This window comes from Alternaria arborescens (assembly GCF_004154835.1).
Source record: "Alternaria arborescens strain FERA 675 chromosome Unknown contig_9, whole genome shotgun sequence".
NCBI classification, from domain to species: domain Eukaryota; kingdom Fungi; phylum Ascomycota; class Dothideomycetes; order Pleosporales; family Pleosporaceae; genus Alternaria; species Alternaria arborescens.
The window spans coordinates 766,366-786,160 of NW_021167864.1; the positions used below are offsets into that span (position 1 = coordinate 766,366).

The 19,795-nt window shown below is 51.6% G+C and overlaps 8 protein-coding genes across 8 annotated transcripts; 2 read left to right on the top strand and 6 right to left on the bottom strand.

The window, feature by feature from the left end:
- Positions 1–992: 992 nt before the first annotated feature.
- AA0111_g4945 (hypothetical protein) lies at positions 993–2,218 on the top strand (the record flags this gene model as incomplete). Its single annotated transcript, XM_028651002.1, has 3 exons — positions 993–1,084; positions 1,150–1,274; positions 1,326–2,218. The coding sequence occupies 3 exons, from the start codon at positions 993–995 to the stop codon at positions 2,216–2,218; spliced, it is 1,110 nt and encodes a 369-aa protein (XP_028507414.1).
- A 2,221-nt stretch (positions 2,219–4,439) lies between these two features.
- Positions 4,440–5,156, top strand: AA0111_g4946 (hypothetical protein; the record flags this gene model as incomplete). The annotated part of the gene is made up of 2 exons (XM_028651003.1): positions 4,440–4,826; positions 4,881–5,156. 2 exons carry the CDS (start codon positions 4,440–4,442, stop codon positions 5,154–5,156), a joined length of 663 nt encoding a protein of 220 aa, XP_028507413.1.
- Positions 5,157–6,030: 874 nt separating this feature from the next.
- Positions 6,031–6,330, bottom strand: AA0111_g4947 (hypothetical protein; the record flags this gene model as incomplete). Its single annotated transcript, XM_028651004.1, has 2 exons — positions 6,031–6,091; positions 6,140–6,330. 2 exons carry the CDS (start codon positions 6,328–6,330, stop codon positions 6,031–6,033), a joined length of 252 nt encoding a protein of 83 aa, XP_028507412.1.
- Positions 6,331–7,257: 927 nt separating this feature from the next.
- On the bottom strand, positions 7,258–7,904 carry AA0111_g4948 (hypothetical protein; the record flags this gene model as incomplete). Its single annotated transcript, XM_028651005.1, has 4 exons — positions 7,258–7,515; positions 7,579–7,654; positions 7,732–7,797; positions 7,852–7,904. 4 exons carry the CDS (start codon positions 7,902–7,904, stop codon positions 7,258–7,260), a joined length of 453 nt encoding a protein of 150 aa, XP_028507408.1.
- Positions 7,905–9,705: 1,801 nt separating this feature from the next.
- Positions 9,706–10,980, bottom strand: AA0111_g4949 (hypothetical protein; the record flags this gene model as incomplete). Its single annotated transcript, XM_028651006.1, has 1 exon — positions 9,706–10,980. One exon carries the CDS (start codon positions 10,978–10,980, stop codon positions 9,706–9,708), a length of 1,275 nt encoding a protein of 424 aa, XP_028507409.1.
- Positions 10,981–11,500: 520 nt separating this feature from the next.
- AA0111_g4950 (Long chain acyl-CoA synthetase 7, peroxisomal) lies at positions 11,501–13,674 on the bottom strand (the record flags this gene model as incomplete). Its single annotated transcript, XM_028651008.1, has 2 exons — positions 11,501–11,606; positions 11,663–13,674. 2 exons carry the CDS (start codon positions 13,672–13,674, stop codon positions 11,501–11,503), a joined length of 2,118 nt encoding a protein of 705 aa, XP_028507452.1.
- A 1,064-nt stretch (positions 13,675–14,738) lies between these two features.
- Positions 14,739–16,372, bottom strand: AA0111_g4951 (Homocysteine synthase; the record flags this gene model as incomplete). Its single annotated transcript, XM_028651009.1, has 6 exons — positions 14,739–14,906; positions 14,959–15,527; positions 15,573–15,753; positions 15,801–16,157; positions 16,215–16,270; positions 16,324–16,372. 6 exons carry the CDS (start codon positions 16,370–16,372, stop codon positions 14,739–14,741), a joined length of 1,380 nt encoding a protein of 459 aa, XP_028507453.1.
- A 1,110-nt stretch (positions 16,373–17,482) lies between these two features.
- On the bottom strand, positions 17,483–19,291 carry AA0111_g4952 (Developmental and secondary metabolism regulator; the record flags this gene model as incomplete). The annotated part of the gene is made up of 1 exon (XM_028651010.1): positions 17,483–19,291. The coding sequence occupies one exon, from the start codon at positions 19,289–19,291 to the stop codon at positions 17,483–17,485; it is 1,809 nt and encodes a 602-aa protein (XP_028507454.1).
- Between the last annotated feature and the right edge of the window lie 504 nt (positions 19,292–19,795).

Here is a 19,795-nt window from a genome sequence, read left to right on the forward strand (position 1 = left end):
ATCTACACATAGGAAAAAACATTTATGAGGCAGAAGTGTGGGCTCGCACGACACGCCTACAACACATCTCAGGAGTAGTGCTAGCGATGGCAAATTCAAGGTCAAGTGGGCTTGCATCCGAGCAATCTAGATGCCGCTTTGTACTTTGTCCGCGGCGTCGCAAGAGATGCGGAGCAGTAGCGGTTCAACCTCGCAGTCTGCGGATGCGAGATGTCGCCGTTGCTACTGACGAAACTCGCTGGAAAGCAGGGCTACGGTCGGCGCAGGGGGATATGTCTCGGTATACACGGTGATGGGCTGGAGATCGTTCTTATCTCTCGGCCGAAACTCGCTGGCTGAGCGCGTGTAGTTCGCGTTTCGGTATCTATGCAGTCCCACCTTTCAAGGTTCCAACGACCCCACCATTTCGACAGAGACCAGACACAAAGGACTACGCATCCCTTCTCCCGATGTAGCTGGGAGTTCCGATGGCGTCAGTGTGCTCTCTGACTGACATTTCAAGGAGGTATATCCCGGCTGTCAAGTCGATCTCTCATTACCGTGTCTATCGCACAGCTTTCCCCTTTGTCTCTGCTCGGTCACCTTCATAACAATTAAAGCCTGAAGTAACTTTTGCCATATGTCATACGGCCATCTTTGCAGTCGCCTAAGCCCATCGTAGCTCAAGAGACGGTACGATACCTAGGTACACACCACGGTGCTACCGCGTCGACACTCCTGGTGGGACTTTTGACGGCGGCAAGGTGGGGGCCGAACTACTTGCGATTTTGCGACACCACCTGAAAGTTGCGCAATCCCTCGAGCAACGTACGGTGACGTCGAGTGCGCAATGGATCTTACACTCGTCTTAGAGTTGTATTTCGCACGACGGCAGGTAGGTGGAAGAAGTACCTAGGTACTGATCTCGCGTTACTGAACTCGAAGATCCAAAGTTTTCCAATAGACGTACCGTACAAGTTGATGACCGAAAAGATTTCTGAACGCATCCGATGATGCCACTTGATGCACAGCAATTAAAACTGTACTTCCATACAGAATTCCACTGGATGAAGGTGAAGGTGAAAGTGAGTCGGGATGAGCGGGGGTAAGTATAAGCTTCGGTTTATACCTCAGATTGCAACCTTCTTCTACCAGTCATGATCTTTATAGTGAACTCTTCATCACGACTCTCATTCTCGCAATTGAGCCTTCATCTTTAGTAATCTTCTCAATCACCGTCTCCAGAGTGAGAAAAGTTAGCACGCTGGCTACTTCAAGGAAGCGCAATTACGAAGGTGAGTAACCGCCAGTCAAAACAACTGTGCCATGACCTAACATCAAGGCAGATTGTATTGCAATGTCGCCAGCCGGAGGCAATGCAAAAGTTATCGCCACGAAGGGCGATGTCATACTTCAACTAGGCAAAGTCGGAGTCGGAGATGGAGTACGCAATGTTCTTGTTTCATCCGTGGTTCTCAGCCTTGCTTCGCTAGTCTTTGCCACCATGTTCGACGGTCGCTTCTCCAAGGGTCAGAGTCTTTCTCCGGCTCCGCCACGTACAGTCCCGCTTTCGGACGACGATCCTAAGTGTATCACCATGACCTGCAAGATCGGACACATGCAGACGTCGCAACTTCCGACCACGCTCACCGCCATGGACTTGTTCAAACTTGCGCTCGTGTGTAACAAGTACGATTGTGTCGGTGTAGTCCGTGCGTGGGCTATAATATGGGTTGCTGCATTACTCGAGATGTCTGCAGCTCAAGATTTCGAGAAATTGTTTCTTGCTACACATCTGCTTGATCTGTCGGGAGAGTTCTCCAGAGTTTCTCAGAGCTTAATACGCGATCAATCAACAACGTTCAGTATCGTTAAAGCTATGGCTGGCCAAGAGTTTCTACCCTGGACTGTGTACCAGTGTATACTGCTTGGTCAAATGGCATATCGGCAGGAAATCAACGAGGCATTTGGTTCGATTGTCACCGGAAAAGAGAGATGCAGTGCATCCCAGCGGTCCACCTGCATGTTTCTCCACAGCCTCAAGAAATGCGGCATATGGCCTACACACGATCACTCGGTGCCGGCTATCAAGTCTAAGCTTGAAAACGTTGGCAAAGCTGCCTTTCCTGCTGACAGCAAGCGATGTGCAAGCTATCAAAATCTCTGTATCTGCGGGGCTGTTAGTTGCGCGAAGAGAAACCTTGTATATAAGCTTAACAAGATCTACAACGCAGTATAGGGTCTTTGTCTGAATTGTGTTCGACATAAAACCTTTGGAGGAAGCCGAGCCCAGTGCGGCGCCCACCTGATATCCGGAGCTATGGTCTATTTTTGACCGTCCTACAAATATCGCCCCAGAACGCGCATAGCCCGGTCATCGTTTGAAGAACACAGTTGTGGAATTCTAGAAATTCCTCCAGTCCGTGTGTTTCACATCGACCAGAGGCGTAGAGCTTGACATGTTTCGATATCTTGCTGGTGCTGAGCTACAAGGTGGAACGGTTCTAACAACTGGTCCGGAGTCAACTCTTTCATCTACATTCACGCACACTGCGTCAATACTGGAAGCAGTGCTATGTATGCACGAAGCTATACAAATCATACTAGTAAGCACTTGCCGAATGAACGAGATAGCGGATATCCATGGTATTCAACCTCGGTGAATCTATCCCAGCATATTGCAATAGTTCCTCACTCTAAATGGTAACATATCCGTAAATAATTGACAACCAACTCCTAGATTATGTATATACAATCCACCAAACGCTTATTGTGCTACTCGTGCATGCGTTTGCCCGGCTACTGCGCTGTCCTAATGGAGACCACCTAGAGGATCCTCCGGTCTAAGTGCCTCTGAAGTGACGTGACGGAACTCGTCTGTATTACTAGATTGATAAAGAACATGATATCTACTAAACTTGAGGGGAAGGCACAGCAATGGTGGCGCATCAACGCACTATGAAGACAGCAACAATCCGGTGATGTTCTGAGTAAACGCTGAGTCCACCAATAGAGTACTTTCGATCATGTATACCGTGGCTCGTGTGGCGGCGGAAACAGGTAACGGCAGAACTTGTACGTGCGATGGCTGTATGGTGGCGGGCTGAAGTAGAACGATCTCTTCGTGGGAAACAATTTAGGCGCGAAAAGGGTTATATGCGCTACTTACAAGATTCTCTAGTCGGGGTGGTGGAAGTGTAGACCAGCTCGGTCGACTGCAAGTCCGTTTACTAGAAATAGCTCTGAGTCTTCCGGGATATGGCGCTATTCCGGACTTCATGGGTGATGTGTAATGCTGCCGAAAGCGCTAAGCTAGGGTCAGCGGAGATGGCGCGTGAGCTTGCACGTATGTCGCGGGAGATCGACAGGAGCGGCCAGCGTTCGTTCATCATGTCGGACTTTGGTGTCGTGGTGTAAGGAGAGATATGTACCGAACTTCCAAAACTTCTAAGAAATGGTCAAGGAGAGACATGCAGCTTGATGGCGTCAAATATGTCATCTTATCGTCCTGCTTGCCTACCTAGGTACTAACTTCACCACTCATGTATGTGTTTACATTTTGACCATTCTTACACTCAGATCACGCAGATACTGTGTTCTGCAAATTCGAAAACAAAGCAAACTGAAAGGCTTCGTCTTCTGATTTCATGTAGTAGTACAATGGGTCGATGTTGTGAGCGACAACCAGGTCCAACTCTCGACTAGCGCCTCGGCTAAATGGGTGCTCAGCCCTCATTCCGCTTTGATCTTTGAGTACTCTTCTCCCCACCACCCTTCGCTTACATGTGTGACATATCTACAGCGGCACTTCTGGCTAAACGAAACAAGCCCCGAGGCCGGTCAATGCCTGATCTCTTAGTTCTTAATATCTCTACTGGGTGATGATTCGCCATGTTTCAAGGGATTTGGCACATGGCGCATCCGCCCTGGTAGACCTGTGCACACTTGCACCACGCCTCGACTCTTAGCACAATGCTGCATACGCACAAACTCCCGTGCTTTTAAGGCCCAACGTTTGATATTAAGTACAGGGTTACGCCGTGTGCTGATCGAGTAGCGTCTTCCTGTTCATTTGACACCACCGAGGTATTTGGGGTTCGTGTTTCTCAACTTGGGAAGCGAGACTGTACCCGTCATCACGAGGAGGGGATCCGAAATTGGTTTTCTGAGGAGATTAATCTATCGTGCAGCATACTTGGGATAACCTTCGCAAGGGCGTTCCTCCTCTCCACCTACGATATCAGTTTCTGATCGTAGTTAGGCGGCGTGATGATTTTGCAGGGTTAATTCATTGTTGGAAAGCGCGGCCTGCTGCGTGTGAGCTGTGCGACGGCCGATCAATATAAAAAGTCTGGGTACTTCCTCTCTCTAGAGTAGATTTCATTTCGCTACGATACTACCGACAGAAAGCTTACATTTCGTCTCTCTTCTCTCGGAACCTGAATCAACCCCTTCGTATCATGTTTGCCAACATACCGACTACACTTCTTCTTTTTGTTGCCTCCTTCGCTCTCCCTACGTACGCTGGCATTCAGCAAACAGACTTCACTGGTATTGGCCACATTTACGTCCTAGCCTCTGACAACTGGCAGACGGCAACCCCAGAGTCTAGTGTGGGGTGTCTAGATGCACACGGGAAATTTGTCTACGACAGCGGCAGTGCTAAGGAATGCGGTGTGTTCAAGCGTCTAGATGACTATCCTTATACACTCAGCACTCAAAACGGAAACTGCACGTTCCAAGACGATAGCCAGGAAGAGAATGTCGATAGTCACTATGGGAAAGGTGATTTCGCGTGGAACTGTGGAGAGCGCAACGTTGACATCTATGATGAGCTATACACAATAGTACGTGTCAATTCCAGTTCGCCGCATTGAAAAACTTCGCTGATACGTATATAGACAGGATTTCCATACGTATTCCTCTGCTTCGGTGATATAGCATGCTTCTACGACGCCAAGCGCATCCCTACCGCCAATGAATCCCTTTCACTATGGCAGTTTCGCTGGGGGTCACAGCAATTGGGCATCACGCCAGGGCACATTCAACTACAACTCATGTGGAAGAAACTTGATGGTCTGCCTAAAAGGGAAAAGGCGAGCGATATACCGGGTCCAAGAGTACACATTAGTGAGGGCTCGCAGATAACATTGTTGGGCAAGAAGTCGAAGGCGTAGCGGAGTCGAGACTATGCGATCAATGGCGGACTTTATCAGCGGAAGTGTTAAGCTTTCAAGTCCAATTCCTAAGTATCCTTATCTGCTACATGGATATGTTGCGTCAACTAGCTCCATGTCTCGTGATGCGTTACTTTTGATTGGCGGCAGATACTGATTATACCCTGTAGTCGATCAACTTGAAACGCGGCAGTAGCACGGATGTCTGTATTGTAATATCACATTGCAGCTGTTTCAGATCAGTACGTTGCAACGCTAAAACCGGAGCTTGTGAGGTGACTGCAAGTTCTAGGTTCCAAGTGTCTAGCATAGGAGTGGATAAGATGTGTTCTTATATTAGACATTAATTCAAAGATCCGATCGTACACGCTCTCAAGTCTACACCAGTACTGCGCCTAGCTCCAGTCTTACATGTGGTTATCACATAGGCCTTCAGATATGTTTCCAGAGATAAGCCCATCACATGTTGTCAGACCAGTCTTGCAATCCCGACGGAACTCAACAAGTCAGGCTCATAGTTCCGTGGCATCGATGTTGAACTTTTAGCCAAGATAAAGATACTTTTTTTCAGAGAATCAATAGAGCATACATGTATCTAGGAAGAACTTGAGTTCATACCTGACCTGAAAGGTCGTTGTTGGGGCCGTGAGGGGTAGTCTCGAGCTTAACAGCGCCGTGAAATCCGGGAGCGTTTGGATCAACAGAATGGCAGGTATAGGAACCGTATTTGCTAGCTAAAGCAGGAGGGACATCATGGACATCGCCGCAGCCGACCGTGAAGACGGCTTGCTCACCTGATGTCGATCCGCAGCCAATGTCCTGTCACTTGTCAGCCTACTTACTGGAGTATACTCCTATGGATATGACGCACTTTTCAGAAGTCGCACTCGATGGATTCGACGCATATCATGATAGACCAGATATTGTTATCGTCACTATTACGCGTCAGTGACTATCATGTGAGAATTGGCAGCGTTGCGTACAGCGGATTGCACTTAGGGATCTTCTTGTCCATGAGGAGAAACTCGGGCTTCGAAGCGTACCCCGGCTGAGAGTAAACCACGCCGACATCACGGACATTGTCGTTGTTTACCATGCCGATGTGCGGGCTAGGAGCTGCGATCGCTGTGGCAAGAGCGAAGACAATGACGAAGAGGAATTTCAGGAAGCTCATAGTTGCAGTGAGTGGTGATATTTATACGTAGTAAGAATGTGAGGAATCGTAGAACCAATGGGTTCTGCGAGTGGCGTTTGCACCTGGATGAAGGTATATGGATACATGTTTGGGCGCGCGTATACATACCTATCTTTATATACTACGATTACGACTCGAGCCAAGCTCAAAGTACGTGATCAAAAGTGAAGCAACTGCCAAGATGTAGCAGTGAATCTTCCGGATTCGACTTTCCCTGCATGTGACTGCCACGTAAGGGGAGCAAAGTAGCCCAGAGCGCGCTTTTCCTCCTGGTACAGGGAAACCAGCAAGATAACGATCCACCTATAGGTATAGTGCCACAATTTGAACGCGCAAGACATTGACGAAGGTGATACCGTGGAGCAGAACTACTACGAAAGCGAGTTCAAGTATGAGGGTAATGGTGCAAATAAGCGCTCTTCGGCGTAGACAAAATGGTGTCAGCATCGCAGTCTTGCTTAGTAGTAGCGGCATCTTGGTCGGGTGTAAATAGTGGGATATTGATGGACGGACAAGACATGTGTGCATTCTCGATTCAGTTCGTATAGCATCTCTCTTGCTCGGCAACAAGTACCTCGAAACCTCCTCCGAAATTGACCTGTGCAGGATTTGGATTGATATCTTCAGTATTACACTAGCACTATAAAGTCACGGTGTACCTAATGCCGTTCTAGTTGCCGGCAGCCAGTCTCCAGCAAATGTTAATCAGTGCCGCCGTTGCAGTGACATGCGCAGCTGTCCTTGGCAAAGCTACATTGCTCAAATAAGACGGGTAGTGCACAAGCAGTTTGGCAATAACGTGATATCCCAGCAGATTCACTACCTGCGCGTCTTGAGGCGCGAGAACCTGTGCAAGAGCAGCAGCGAGTGCAAAAGCAACAATCAGATCTTCGTTAGCGACTCTCTTCACTGGCGAATTTGACAGCCTTCTTCAACCATCAGCTTACCTGGAAAGTTTTCCATGAGTGCATAATGCGCACTTCTCAACCTCAACGGCAACCCATCCAGCTTGTGAATATGTTTTCTCGAGTGCTGAATGTCCAGGCCCTCTTCTCGTCCCATGGCTTGCCCTGCCGCAGAGAGAGCACCCGAAGCGCCGAAAGTCCAGAATAGGTAAATGGCTGAGAGTGCGGGAATAGCGCGACCGGATGTTATTGCTGTTGTCTAAGGAGAATTATCAGTACAAGATGAAGGGAGAAGTTGAAGTGGGAAAAGGGAGAGGCGTACAGTAACTCCAGGAATTAACTTGATGAGAGCGTGCACCAAGGACTGCATCACGCTGTTTGGTTTTGTGAGGTATGAACTTCGCGACAACGATTAGTTTCTAGCTCGACTTGGGTGGTTGCGCTCTTGAGATGAGGCTCAGGAACTCAGACGCACGTAACAGGTATGGCAGCGAGGTACATTGGTGCAAAAGCAGCGATCATCGCACCTGAAGGGTTGACACTACAACTTATCAGCAATTGTTCCATCATTGGAAATCATTACGAGAATACTCACACGCCGTTTTCAGCCGCAACGCGCTTAGCCTGCTCTTTCTTTTCGTCCGCCATATTGTCAGATTTGTGTTCGTACATAAGAATCCTACTGGGAGGAAGTTGCAGGGCTATAACCGCATGCGAGAGACATGATCTGACCAACTATATATATTGCGCAAACAATACCCATTGTCGTATCTAGGCTGGCCTATCGATGACGTGGGGCGATCCGCGGCGCAGGGGTAGAGTTGTAGCGGAACTATATCCTTGTCTGACAATTGGCCGATGGACCTGCCACACCCGGTTAACCCGCACGACCGTGACAGAATGGGAACAGCTGCCGTACGTGCGGGGATGATCATCCGTCAATGCAAGGTTATTTGGAAGCATTCAAGTGTATGAATTCAAAGAACAGATGGTTTGAATGTTCAAACTCCGTCATCCGAGGTGTCCTTTTCCGGACGGGTCTGTCCGCTTCTACATGAGTACGGCAGTGGCTCCGAATAGCTTGCTTGATATGGACGGAATCTCCACTTCTAGTTCAACATACCAGTGCAGTCTCGGTAGTATCATGAAGAAGAAAGGAAGATGGTCTAGGCCTACGTTCTATGCACCTCGTCGTTCTGGCCAGCAAAAGAAAACAGTTTGAAAGCCCCTCATACACTATACCTTACTGCTAACCTTACATCTTCCCGCTCATTTCTCAACTCTGCCCGATCACCATACTGCGCATTCCGCCGATGTTTCATCACCACCTTCCTCGCGCCGATAACAAGATGGTCGACCATCGCGTTCTCAAACTCATCTTCAAGGGGATTCGCATCATGTATCAGCATGATGAGTTGTGCACGAGTGATATTACGTGAACGTGGCGCATCAACCGGCGTTAGTGACATGCTCTCAGCCACGAGATTCCAGGTTCTAGCCCAGAGGTCGGGTACGAAAGTATTGATGGCGGGGGTTCTGGTAGAGGAGGCTGAGAGGGTATATGACGACGAGGAAGATAAGGAGGGTGAGCGGTGGCGGTGGCGGCGGGACCATAAATCGTGAGAGCGAGGTGGTGGGGTGTTAGACGAGTCTGAGGAAGACAACGAAGGAGAGCCAGAGAGAGAGAGATAGAGAGGCTCCTCTGCTACAACGTGCACGACCTCCATCCTCCAGTCTAGTTCCCTGCCGCTCCCGCATGCCTTCGTCTTCAACACCACTTCTTTCACTACTTAGGTATCATCACATTCGTACCTTCCAATATCACGCTCATCCAAATGACCACCCATCGGATTATAGAGAACAGCCTTGCAACTTGGGCATGTCTGGCCGTGTCTCAGATGGTAACAATAGAGTATAGCAGCTTGATCATATGAAGCATTGAGACATTTCGACCAACAACTCTCCTAGAACAGTATCGCAAGCTATCGGTTCTAGTTTCAAAAGTGAGCGCTCTTAAACCTGTACAATACCCAACTATGTTCCTACCTCGCGACTAGGAGTATGTACAAAAACAAGTATTATTTGTATTCGCTATTATGGTCGTGATATCGTCGCTTTCGTGAATAGAATGACTATACGAATGCCCAGACATGTAAAGAAGCTCCAAGTTTTGTAGCGAACAGAGATAGAAGAAAGATAGTACCCGGGCCCACACACAGTGTAAGGAAGAGGGAGATGCAAACGGAGTTGACAAAAGGGAAAGAGAAGAGAAACTAGTTGAGAAAGGGGGAACAAGAGCTCCGGCAACGCCTTCCCGTGCACGCCAGGTGCTATGCAAGATATTCCAAGTTAGAGTAGCCGACGTCCACTGTCGCCTTAGACAAGCTTTCGCCAACATGCTCTTGGTATGCAGAACCAGAAACTGGGACTCCAATCATCGGTGTCCGAGTCAGAAGATCTCGTGGCCCAACCCTCCAAATCCATCATCACTGGCCTTGACCTTGACTTTCTTTCCCTTGCTCTCCATATCGTGAGGTATGATAGGCACATCAGGTACATCCATACCGTCGGGCACAACCCTGACAGGCTCCTCACTCCTCAAGTTGTTTCTCGAGAACCTCTTCACCAACCTCGAACTGGCCCTCCTGGGACTCTTGCCTGCAGGGCTCTTGACGCTCTTGGGGCGTTTTATGCTGCGCTCAGGCATCTCGGCTTCGGAGGCGGAGTGGGCGGAGAGAAGATCGAGGTCGCCCTCGGAATCGGTGTATATGGGTTTGTATTCGCCGTCCGAGTCGTTGACGATGGCCTTGCGCTTCTTTACAATCTTGCCGATGCTCTGAGGAGGTTCAGTGACCGGGGTGGCACTTGGCGATCTGCCGTCGTTTTCGCTTTGCGTGACGTCGGGTGTAGGTGGTGCGAAGTCGGGGATGCGTGGGACAGGTGGTACGTCGCTGTAGAGGACCGTCTGGAGCTCCTTGCGGGCGGAGGCGAGCTTGTATTCGAGGTCCGAGACGCGCTTGGTGAGCTTCTTCTGCTTGTACAGATCCTTCTTGCTCGGGGTGTGACGGAGAGTTGGTGTTCGTGGAGCTCGGACAGGTGTGGCTGCCTCGGCCATGGCTGCGGTCAAGCCCAGCTGCATCTTCTCGGCCGCGACAGGCTGAGATGGGGTGCCAACCTGCCGCGACTTCATGGCGGGTCGCACGTAGACCTTTGGCGTAGGGAGAAGACCGAGGTCTTTGGCCTCGTGGTACGCAATCTCGGCGGCCTTCTTGCGCTCCTCTAGTATCTGCTGGTACTGGTCCCTCTCGCGCTCTGCATCTGTGGCCCCGGCCTTGCGCTTGCCCAGGACACTGCCGAACATGGACGCGAATGCGCGCTGGAGGCGGGCGTATGTCCCCTCGGACGGCGTCGATGCCGATCCATGTATGGTTGTCACGACGCCAGAATCTGAAGGCGTCGCGCTCCCGGAAGCTGCCCGTGAAGAAGACTTGACCAGGCGAGGCACACGATTCGCAGAGCTCTTTCGCGAAGTCGGCGGCTTCGAGTTCTCCTCATTGAACTGCTCAATCAGCTCCTCAATGCCAATGTCCTTCCATAGCTCGTCGGGCGGCGGTCGTATGCTGCCATTCGTGTTGGTGTGCTCCTTGAAGCGCGATGCGCGCGGCTGTGTCGACTCGTCGACGTCGTCGCTCATGGCCTGAGCTGCTGCGCGCGTGACGGGCATCCGTTTATCGTGCTCGCAGCGCCAAGATGCAGTTTTGTGATTGGGACAAGAGGAGGTGGAGCAGGTTCGAGGGTGGAATGTGGGAAGGGTTGCGATATTTTGTTTGGACTTGTTGGTCGAGAAGTTGCGCTGGGTGGTTGCAGCTTTGGTCGGACATAAACAATTACAAGGTATCGTATCCGAGGTGAGGAGGACCCTGTCATGCACGACTTGGCGCCCACTGATTGCTCGCTGTAGCCCGCCACGGCCCGTGACACGTTGTCCGCTGTCCTTCACCGCTTGCAAATTGCAAAATCTTCTTGCCAGCAGTTGAGCCGGCCAGGTCTCGCAATCGTCTTGATGAACATGTTCTGTTTGTATTATCAACGCTACTGTACACTCGGTCGAGTCGTCTATATGCAGTTCCGTGGTACAACACTTGCACGGGTTGCCTGAGCGTCCACGCGTTAGGAAAGCAACCATGCAATCTATCTAGGTATCCTCTTGCGGCCACGACACGCCAAACTTGCAAATGCTTCCTCTACAACTTCGCCTTGGGCTTCGACTCTTCCGCCAGCGCCTCCTCGTAACAGTCATCTAGATGCTGCCTGAAGGCCTTGACCGTCTGCGGGCGCTTCAGCTTCAATCTGTTGTTTTTTTGTTAGTCCGTCATCCATCTTGCACCGTGAAGTAGAGAACTTACGTTGGGGTCAAAAGTTGGTTGTCAATGGTCCATGGGTCGACAAACAACCTTACAGCCTTGACACGCTCATAGCTGTTGAACTTGTTCTTTCGTCCCACCTTGTCTAGCTCCTTAAGGACTGCCTGCTCGACCTTCTTGTTCTTGCACACCTCCTTCAGCTTCTCAATGTCACCTTCCGGAATTTTCTCGCCCAGCACCTTGGACGCGAATTGCGGGAAGATGTCTGGCGCAACACCAAAGAGAGCCACAAGGAACGACTGGTGCGAATCGCCGTGCACATAGCCAGACGCGAGGTAGCTGCAGTTGGCAAGGTACACGTTCTCAATCCGCTCGGGTGAGATGTACTCTCCCTGTGCGAGCTTAAGGACGTTCTTCCTGCGGTCGATGATCTTGAAGCGGCCGAGTTCGTCAACAGAGCAGATATCGCCAGTATGGAACCAACCGTCGGCGTCAATAGCCTTGGCCGTCTCCTCCTCATTACGGAAGTACTCTTTGAACTGCGACGCAGAGCGGATCAGGAGTTCACCACGGGGATGCGGCTTGTCAGTAGACATGTACTCCATGTCAGGCACGTCGAGCAGAGCACACTCCGTGTTGGGCCCAACGCCACCACAGTTACCAGCCGAGAAGTCACCCTCATGCTGGACAAGCGCAACGGCATACGTCTCAGTCAGTCCATATCCCTGTGTAAAGTTGCTTCCAAACACAACACGGAGGAATTGATGCAGACTAGGGTCAATGGGTGCAGAGCCACTGACCAAGACCTTGCAACGATCCAGTCCGAGACCGGCAGAAACCTTCTTAGCCCAAATGCGGTCGTAGAGCATGTGCTTGTTGGTTGGGTTTTGCTTGTCGTTGACGGCCGCCAGCTTGGTCGATACCACGTGTCGGGATAGTGCTCCCTTAATGCCAGTTGTCTGGACAGTCGCTTCCTTGATCTTGGCTCCGAAGCGGTTGTACAGCCTTGGTACACCCGAAAAGATGGTTGGTCGTAGCATCTGCAAGTCGTCTACGAGCTCTGCGATGTTTCCGTGGAAGTAACCAATAGCAGCGCCAGTTGCCAGCCCACTGTGTTCTCCCAACCGCTGATAGATGTGCGCCAAGGGCAAGAAAGAGCAGATAATCTCGCCAGGTCCGCTACCCATCATGACCATGGAAGTGCATGTTCCGGCATGTGCGTTTCGGTGGGACAAGACGACGCCCTTGGGGTTGCCTGTTGTGCCAGATGTGTAGTTGATGGTAACAATGTCTTCGGGTGTAGGCGGGTTCATCGGAATCGGTTGCCTCTCACCCAAAGCCTCAACATCGCGGATGTAGTGGATGGCAACACCTTGCTCACTAGCAAGCGAGTTCAGGAGGTCGCCCTTGGACTCGCCAGGGAGCTCGCCAGCTGAAAGTGGGTCGAGAACCACAATAATCTTGAGCGAGGGTAGTCGAGGCTTCAGCTTCAACAGTGCCGTAACATGGTTCATTCCAGCAACCACACAGTTCAACTCGGAGTGGTTGATAATGTATTCGGTCGTGTCCGGGCCTAGAGTGTCGTAGATGGAGACCGTGTAGAGGCCCTGGGACATGCACGCCAGATCAGTGATTTGCCATTCCGGCCTGTTCTGACACCACAGTCCAATACCGTACTTGGGTGCGGCAACGCCAGCTTGTTTATGTAGATGTACAAGACCAGCGCCGAAGTTGGTTCTCCGCTTAGCGATCGTCTCGTAGTCTTCCCAAACGTAAGGGCCGAAGGTCTTGGTAGCGGTATCGTATGGGCGGTGTCCCAGGCATCTGTTCTTGGGCCATTTCGCAACCGAGTTCTCAAACGCCTCGTGTGGTGTTCTGATCTCGGGGACCAGGTGGTCCAGCAGAGGCTTGTCTGTAAATCTCCAGTGCCTGTAGATAGCACTCCTTCCCTCTGCCTCCGAGCCCGGCAACGCTACACTGTAAGGCTGTCCCTTGGCCGGAGGCTCATGGAGCTCGGCCGCGCGATCGATCTGAGCATCTGTAGATCCGAACATGTTTGCTAGCCTTTATATATACAGGTTCGATTTGATAGGCTTCGAGTGGTCGCTTCGTCCGGAACGGTCGAAAGATACGAGTTCGTGTCGCGTGTGGAGAAAATGCTGACGAGATAGTGAGAGCTTTCTACTTTATAGTATACATCAGCGAAGCTCTTGGTAAACGACAGTCGATTATGGAAGTTGGCGCATGGCACGCCTGAGCTTCCATTACGCAGGTGACCTCACATACCTATAGCCCTAGCCACCAGTATCTCTCCTCTTCTCTTCAACTGACAATTATGAACGGAAAAAGATGCAACAAATCCAGACAACTGTAGTTGGTCAAACAGAATAGAGAAGATGAGACAGGACAGCGATTCGAAAGCAAGGGTTGATGCTACGAACTAAGCCAGAGCCCACAATTTCCCATGGCGCAAAACGTGCCTCGGCAAAGTCGTCATGACGCGCCTGTCCAATTGAAACGAAGATGAAAACTGGGCCAAGGCTCATGCTGCGCTCTCAGCACCGAAAGCCAACGTGTTACCGGTCATGTGCGCCAAATGTAGCTGAGCCCCGTGTCTCGGCGCCCGCTTTTCTCCATACTTGCGCATCAGCGCCTCCCTTGTATGTGTTCGCGGGGAACGCTACGGGGCACTCACCCTTGGTTAGCACTGAGCAAGTCGCGCTGGCGTTGAGTGAATACATTCATTCAACGAGAGGGTATTGACGTGCAAATGCGCATGTGCAAGATCGCGCTTTCACATGCCGCCCCAGTGTGAGATCTTCCCCAGGAAACCACGCGGACACAACCCTTGTTCCGCGATGGAGCGGCCCTATTCTGATTGGCGGGGAAGATGCCTCGGCTTGTATTGTTGCGTTTTCGGCGGCTTTGGCCGTCACGCACCAAACTAAAGAACGAGCATGCGACCTCGTACGAGATATGGGAGAGACGATTCAAGGAACAGATTACAATTAGTATAAGGAAAAAGTCCGCAAGTCCGACTGCTCTCCCGGGCATTCACAACATAGCCTTCACCTCTGCCGTATCCAACGCCTCACAGTCTAGGAATCACTAGACACTCCTAGGTGGAACCAGACAATGAAGCAGAGGGCTCAGCACTGCCAGTTTTATCCGCATTCTCCGGCTGACCCTTCTCCTGAGGCTTCGTTGCCGACTTCGAGAACGATTGTTCAAAGTCTGCGATGATGTCGTCGATGTGTTCTGTGCCGACTGAAATACGGATGAGATCCTGTACCCTGTCAGCAAGTCATAACTGTGAAGTCAAGTGACGATTTGCCTACCTCGGTTACACCAGAGTTGATCTTCTCTTCGTCGCTCAGTTGCTCGTGTGTTGTTGTCCAGGGATGGATAGCCAGCGTCTTTGAATCGCCAACATTCGCTACGTTGGAGATGAGCTTGAAGTTGTCTACAACCTGGCTACCTGCTGCACCGCCTCCTGTAACACCAAAGGATAGTACGCCTCCGAAACCACGCGGTAAGTACTTTTTCGCTAGCTCGTGTGACGGATGACTCTCGAGACCAGGATAAGATACCCAGCTTACGTTTTTGTTGCTCTCAAGCCACTTCGCCAACTTCAGTGCATTGTATGCGTGTCTCTCTGCTCGTAAGGAGAGCGTCTCCACACCAAGGAGCAGCTGTTGGGCGGCGAATGGATTGAGCGCTGCGCCCAGGTCTCGCTGGATTTCGACACGTGCTCGGATGATGAATGTAATGGCTCCAAATGTCTCCCAGAACTTCAGTCCATGGTAACCGTCTGATGGCTCGACCATTTGCGGGAAGCGCTTGCCGTGCTTACCCCAGTCGAACTTCCCGCTATCGACTATCACACCACCAATCGTAGTTCCGTGACCTGTGTATTTTAGCTTGTGCCTACCAGAGAGTCGCAAACACATACCTCCAATCCATTTCGTTGCAGAGTGCACAACAATGTCAGCACCATGGTCAATAGGCCTGCAGAAGTATCCTCCGGCGCCAAATGTGTTGTCGACAATGACAGGAACACCAGCCTCGTGCGCGATTGCTACAATCTTCTCAAAATCGGGAACATTGTACCTTGGGTTGCCAATGCTTTCAAGCTTGCATGGGTTAGCCATTGTTCAGAGATTTCTTCGCGTAAACTTACATATATCGCCTTCGTCTTCTCATCGATAGCAGCCTTGAAGTCATCTGGTTTGTCACCATTGATGAACTTTGTCTGCACCCCCAAACGTGGGAAGAAGACCTTGAGCTGGTTGTACGTGCCTCCATACAAGTTCGAAGTCGCTATGATGTTGTCTCCAGCATGCGCCAGAGCGGCTATGGCGATGAACTGAGCAGCTTGACCGGATGCTGTTGCCAGTGCTGCCACACCACCCTCAAGCGCAGCGATACGCGCCTCGAGTACACCGACGGTGGGGTTCCCTAAACGACTGTATATGTTGCCAAATTCCTTGAGGCCAAAGAGACTCGCGGCATGCGCACTATCATTGAAGGTGTATGACTACTGATGTTAGTCCGAGACTTGTTCAAGGGGAGTCTTTGTCGGTTCACAACGTACTGTGGTCGCGTAAATAGGTACAGCACGAGAGTTCGTCGCTGTGTCTGGCTCATGGCCTGTTTCATCTATGTTAGCAGCTATGGAAAGAGAGAGACTGGAAAATGCTTACCAGCGTGCAATTGAAGCGTCTCGAAATTCTTGGACAATTTCTCGGACATTTTGAGTCCTGGTCTTCAGATTGTATATTGCTGTAATGTGTTGAGCGAAGGAGCTTCAGGTGTTCACGGTGCTGTTAGAGGTGATCGAGAGACGGAATTTGGAAAGAGGGGAGGACTAGACGATTAATTGTGCCAAAAGTCGCGTCCGTCACGTCATCCACTCCCACGCGGGTGTGGATTACATTGGTATCCAGAGCATCGTAGTAGCTTCCTACTTCGGAACTGTGCTGACAGCCATAGTCACACTCGTACCATGTTATCATTGGCTGGTGACAGGTATTCCGATGCCCATTTGGGTATAACTTGAAAACCTTTTGTGTATCCGTTAACCCATTATGTGTAAGAGACGGCCATACTGTATGTCTCGATTGCATAGCGCACGTCCTGGTAGGACGCCCAGAAATTGCGTGATCGTGTGTATCTGTTTTGGGACGCGGGGTAGGTTGGAGGGGTACTCTGGAGATGGGCCGGTTTCGGACGGACGCAAGGCTGATGAGATCCACACATGGCTAACACAAAGGCATCATAACTAGGGGTTGACAACGCACAGCATGCCATAGATTTAGCCTACGGAATGTATCCAAACTACAAGTAACCTCCCATGTCGTATAGCCACGTATGTACTTTCTTATCCCATTATCCAGGTTCGCAACTTGGAGCCTGTGGGAAATAGAATCACGAGTTCATCAACACATGCAAGGAAAGGACAAGGCTCTCATTTTGTTGAGCTGTATGTTCTGTTCAGGACTTCCAAGCAAAATACACGATAGGAATAATAGAGAGAAGGAAATAGAGCAAGTGATGGCTCGCTAGGGGTATGGGTAGTAAAGTGATGTTTTTGTGTAACAGGAAAATAAAAGGAAAGGTAGTGTGCAGCTCACCAGCTGACGTGTGGGCAATAAAGCATTGAAAGACAAAATACAAGTGTACGACGGAAAGCTTGCCGTGACCAGATCGCGCATTCGTCGTACTCAAGGGGTATAGATGATCAGAGCACATTAGATCCGTAACAGCACACATAACGCCGTACTCCACCAACAGATCCCTATGCAACGTACAGGCTGGAGGCCATTCCTACTACGGCAACACGGCCGTCAGCAGTGAACAACTTCAGTGACCGACTGCGGGTACATGACGTTGACGTTGCGTTCCGTCCGCACGCCGATAGCTCATGGCCGCTCGGTCCATTGGCTCCTCCATGTCCGGAGAGTCGGCAGTATCGTAGGTGTAGCCGGCACCGGTCGGTTGAGGCCTGCTTCCTGCAACCATGCGTTCATTCAGGTGACGAGAATCGAAGGTGCTCGAGAAAGAACGTTTGTTGCTGGACCCGGCTGACATGGGCGGAAGACCCTGTGCCTGTGGGTTGAACTTGGGCAGAGCGTAGTTCTGGGCAGAACCGTCAGAGTTGACAGACATGGTGGCTGAGAGAGTACCGGGAGGCGATTGGTAAGAAGGCGACACAGGCTCCAGTTTGTCGGCGACAATGGGTCGCAATGATGGCAGCGCCTGGTGACTAGGCGTATGCACGGCACTAGGGGTAGATGAAGCGTACGCCTGTGGAGAAGTGTGCAGGGGTTGCAGAGGCTGCAAAGGCTGGCTCATTTGCTGCGGCCGATTGTACTGATCCATAGAGCCATACGATTGCATCGAGTGGCTAGGTGCCGAGTATTGTTGGGTGGACGGCTGGGTCACAGACGGACGGCGGTACTCGACGGGGTGAGCATACTCGGGAGCCACCTGTTCCTGACGGGCGGGAGGCACCTGCTCATAGTGCGCCGGCTGCTGGTAGTTGGGGTATCCATACTGTTGGCTCACAGGCATTGGTGGCTGAGGCTGGTGCTGGCTCGAGTAGCTACTGTGTTGCGGGTGCTGTGGATGTTGCGCATGTTGTGAGTATGCAGTGGAGTGTTGAGGAGACTGCATCATAGGCGCTGTTTGTGGAGCTGAGTACTGTTGCGAGTATTGGTGCTGTTGGCTTGACGCGTATGACGGCATCTGTGTGTAGGTAGGGTTCTGCGGTGGAGGCATCTGTTGCTGGTAGCTATTGCTAGCCGGGTAGCCATGTGCCATATCTTCCATGCTCGGACGGCGTGGCGGTACCAGTGAGTGGTTGCTAGCATTGGAGACGGAGCGAGGACGGTCATCGAGAGGGGCGTTGGATGGGGGATGGTAGTTGTCCGGGGTCGCTGTTCCTCGAGCGCGATCGTAGCCACCGCCCTCCTCATCGTACTCGTCCCATTCCTTTGACGACTTGTTCTCACGGCGCCTCATCCTCACGTCGCGACGAATGCGGACGCGACAGCCCTGCTCGGCGACCTGGCGGCTCAAAGCAGTGCTCTCGGAGAGACCAGGAAACTTCTTAGCGGAGAAGACGGTGAAGGGTGCCGACTTGACCTCAGCACGGTGAGTGACAAAGTGGTTGCCATCGTAGATGACGTCTGGGTCGCCGGGATCCAGGTCCTTGACCTCTGCCAGATTCTCGAACAGTGCAAAGCTCAAGCGGTACTTGCCCTCGTGGCGAACCGACAGGTCGGGGAAGATGAAGTAGCCGGCAGGTGTGGGGCGCTCGAGGTAGGCCATGCCCGCAACTGGGGTACCGGTGAGGACGGGGAAGCTGGGGCCCGCCGAAGACTGGCTGCGTCCGGCTGCGATGGGGCGCGCGTTCTCCAAGCTGGCGTGGAGGAAGAAGTTGGCATTGTAGGCGAAGGTGATTTCCTGGTCGTTCTCGAAGACGCGGAGCTCGACAATTGGGGGAGGGTCAACTGGACGGCGATCGGCACTCGACTTTGCGCCGCTACCACAGGCACGCGCGCGCTCGGGCTGCTGGATTACCTGCAGGTTGTAGCGGATCTGGCGGCCATCCTTGGTGGTGCGGATGAACTGAGACTTGGTCTCGTTGCTGACAGCAATCGTGTTCATCATGGATGCTGCGTCTCTATGGCGAGTCAGTATGCCGCGTGGTAGCAGAGTTGGGGCGAGTCGATCTCAGGGACTACCTCGCTCCACCCACCAGAAAGGCGCACTTACGTCGGCAACCACACAATTGGTACTCTGGGTTGGGTAGGCTAGAACAGCAAATGCGCTCTTCTCAACCACGGTATGCACGCAATCTGGCTTTGTCAGCACATGTCTCTGGCACTGACTGCCATGAGCGCATCTCGTGGATGCCGCAGGGCCACGTCCGCATCGCTGGCTGACGCGTGTCCGGACTGTCGGCATCCCAAGAACACGGACAGGACGGCATGGGAAAACTTACCAACAGAGATGCGAGAGCGCTGTCAAAACAATGCGCAAAGCGACAGGTCCGACGAAATAGTAGTTTCCAAGATGGGGGCGCGAGGAGACGGGCTGTCTTCTGTGCTGCGGCGGTCGATGGCTGGTGGTGCTGAGAGGGACGGGTGCTGGGGGGCCAGAAAAGAGGCG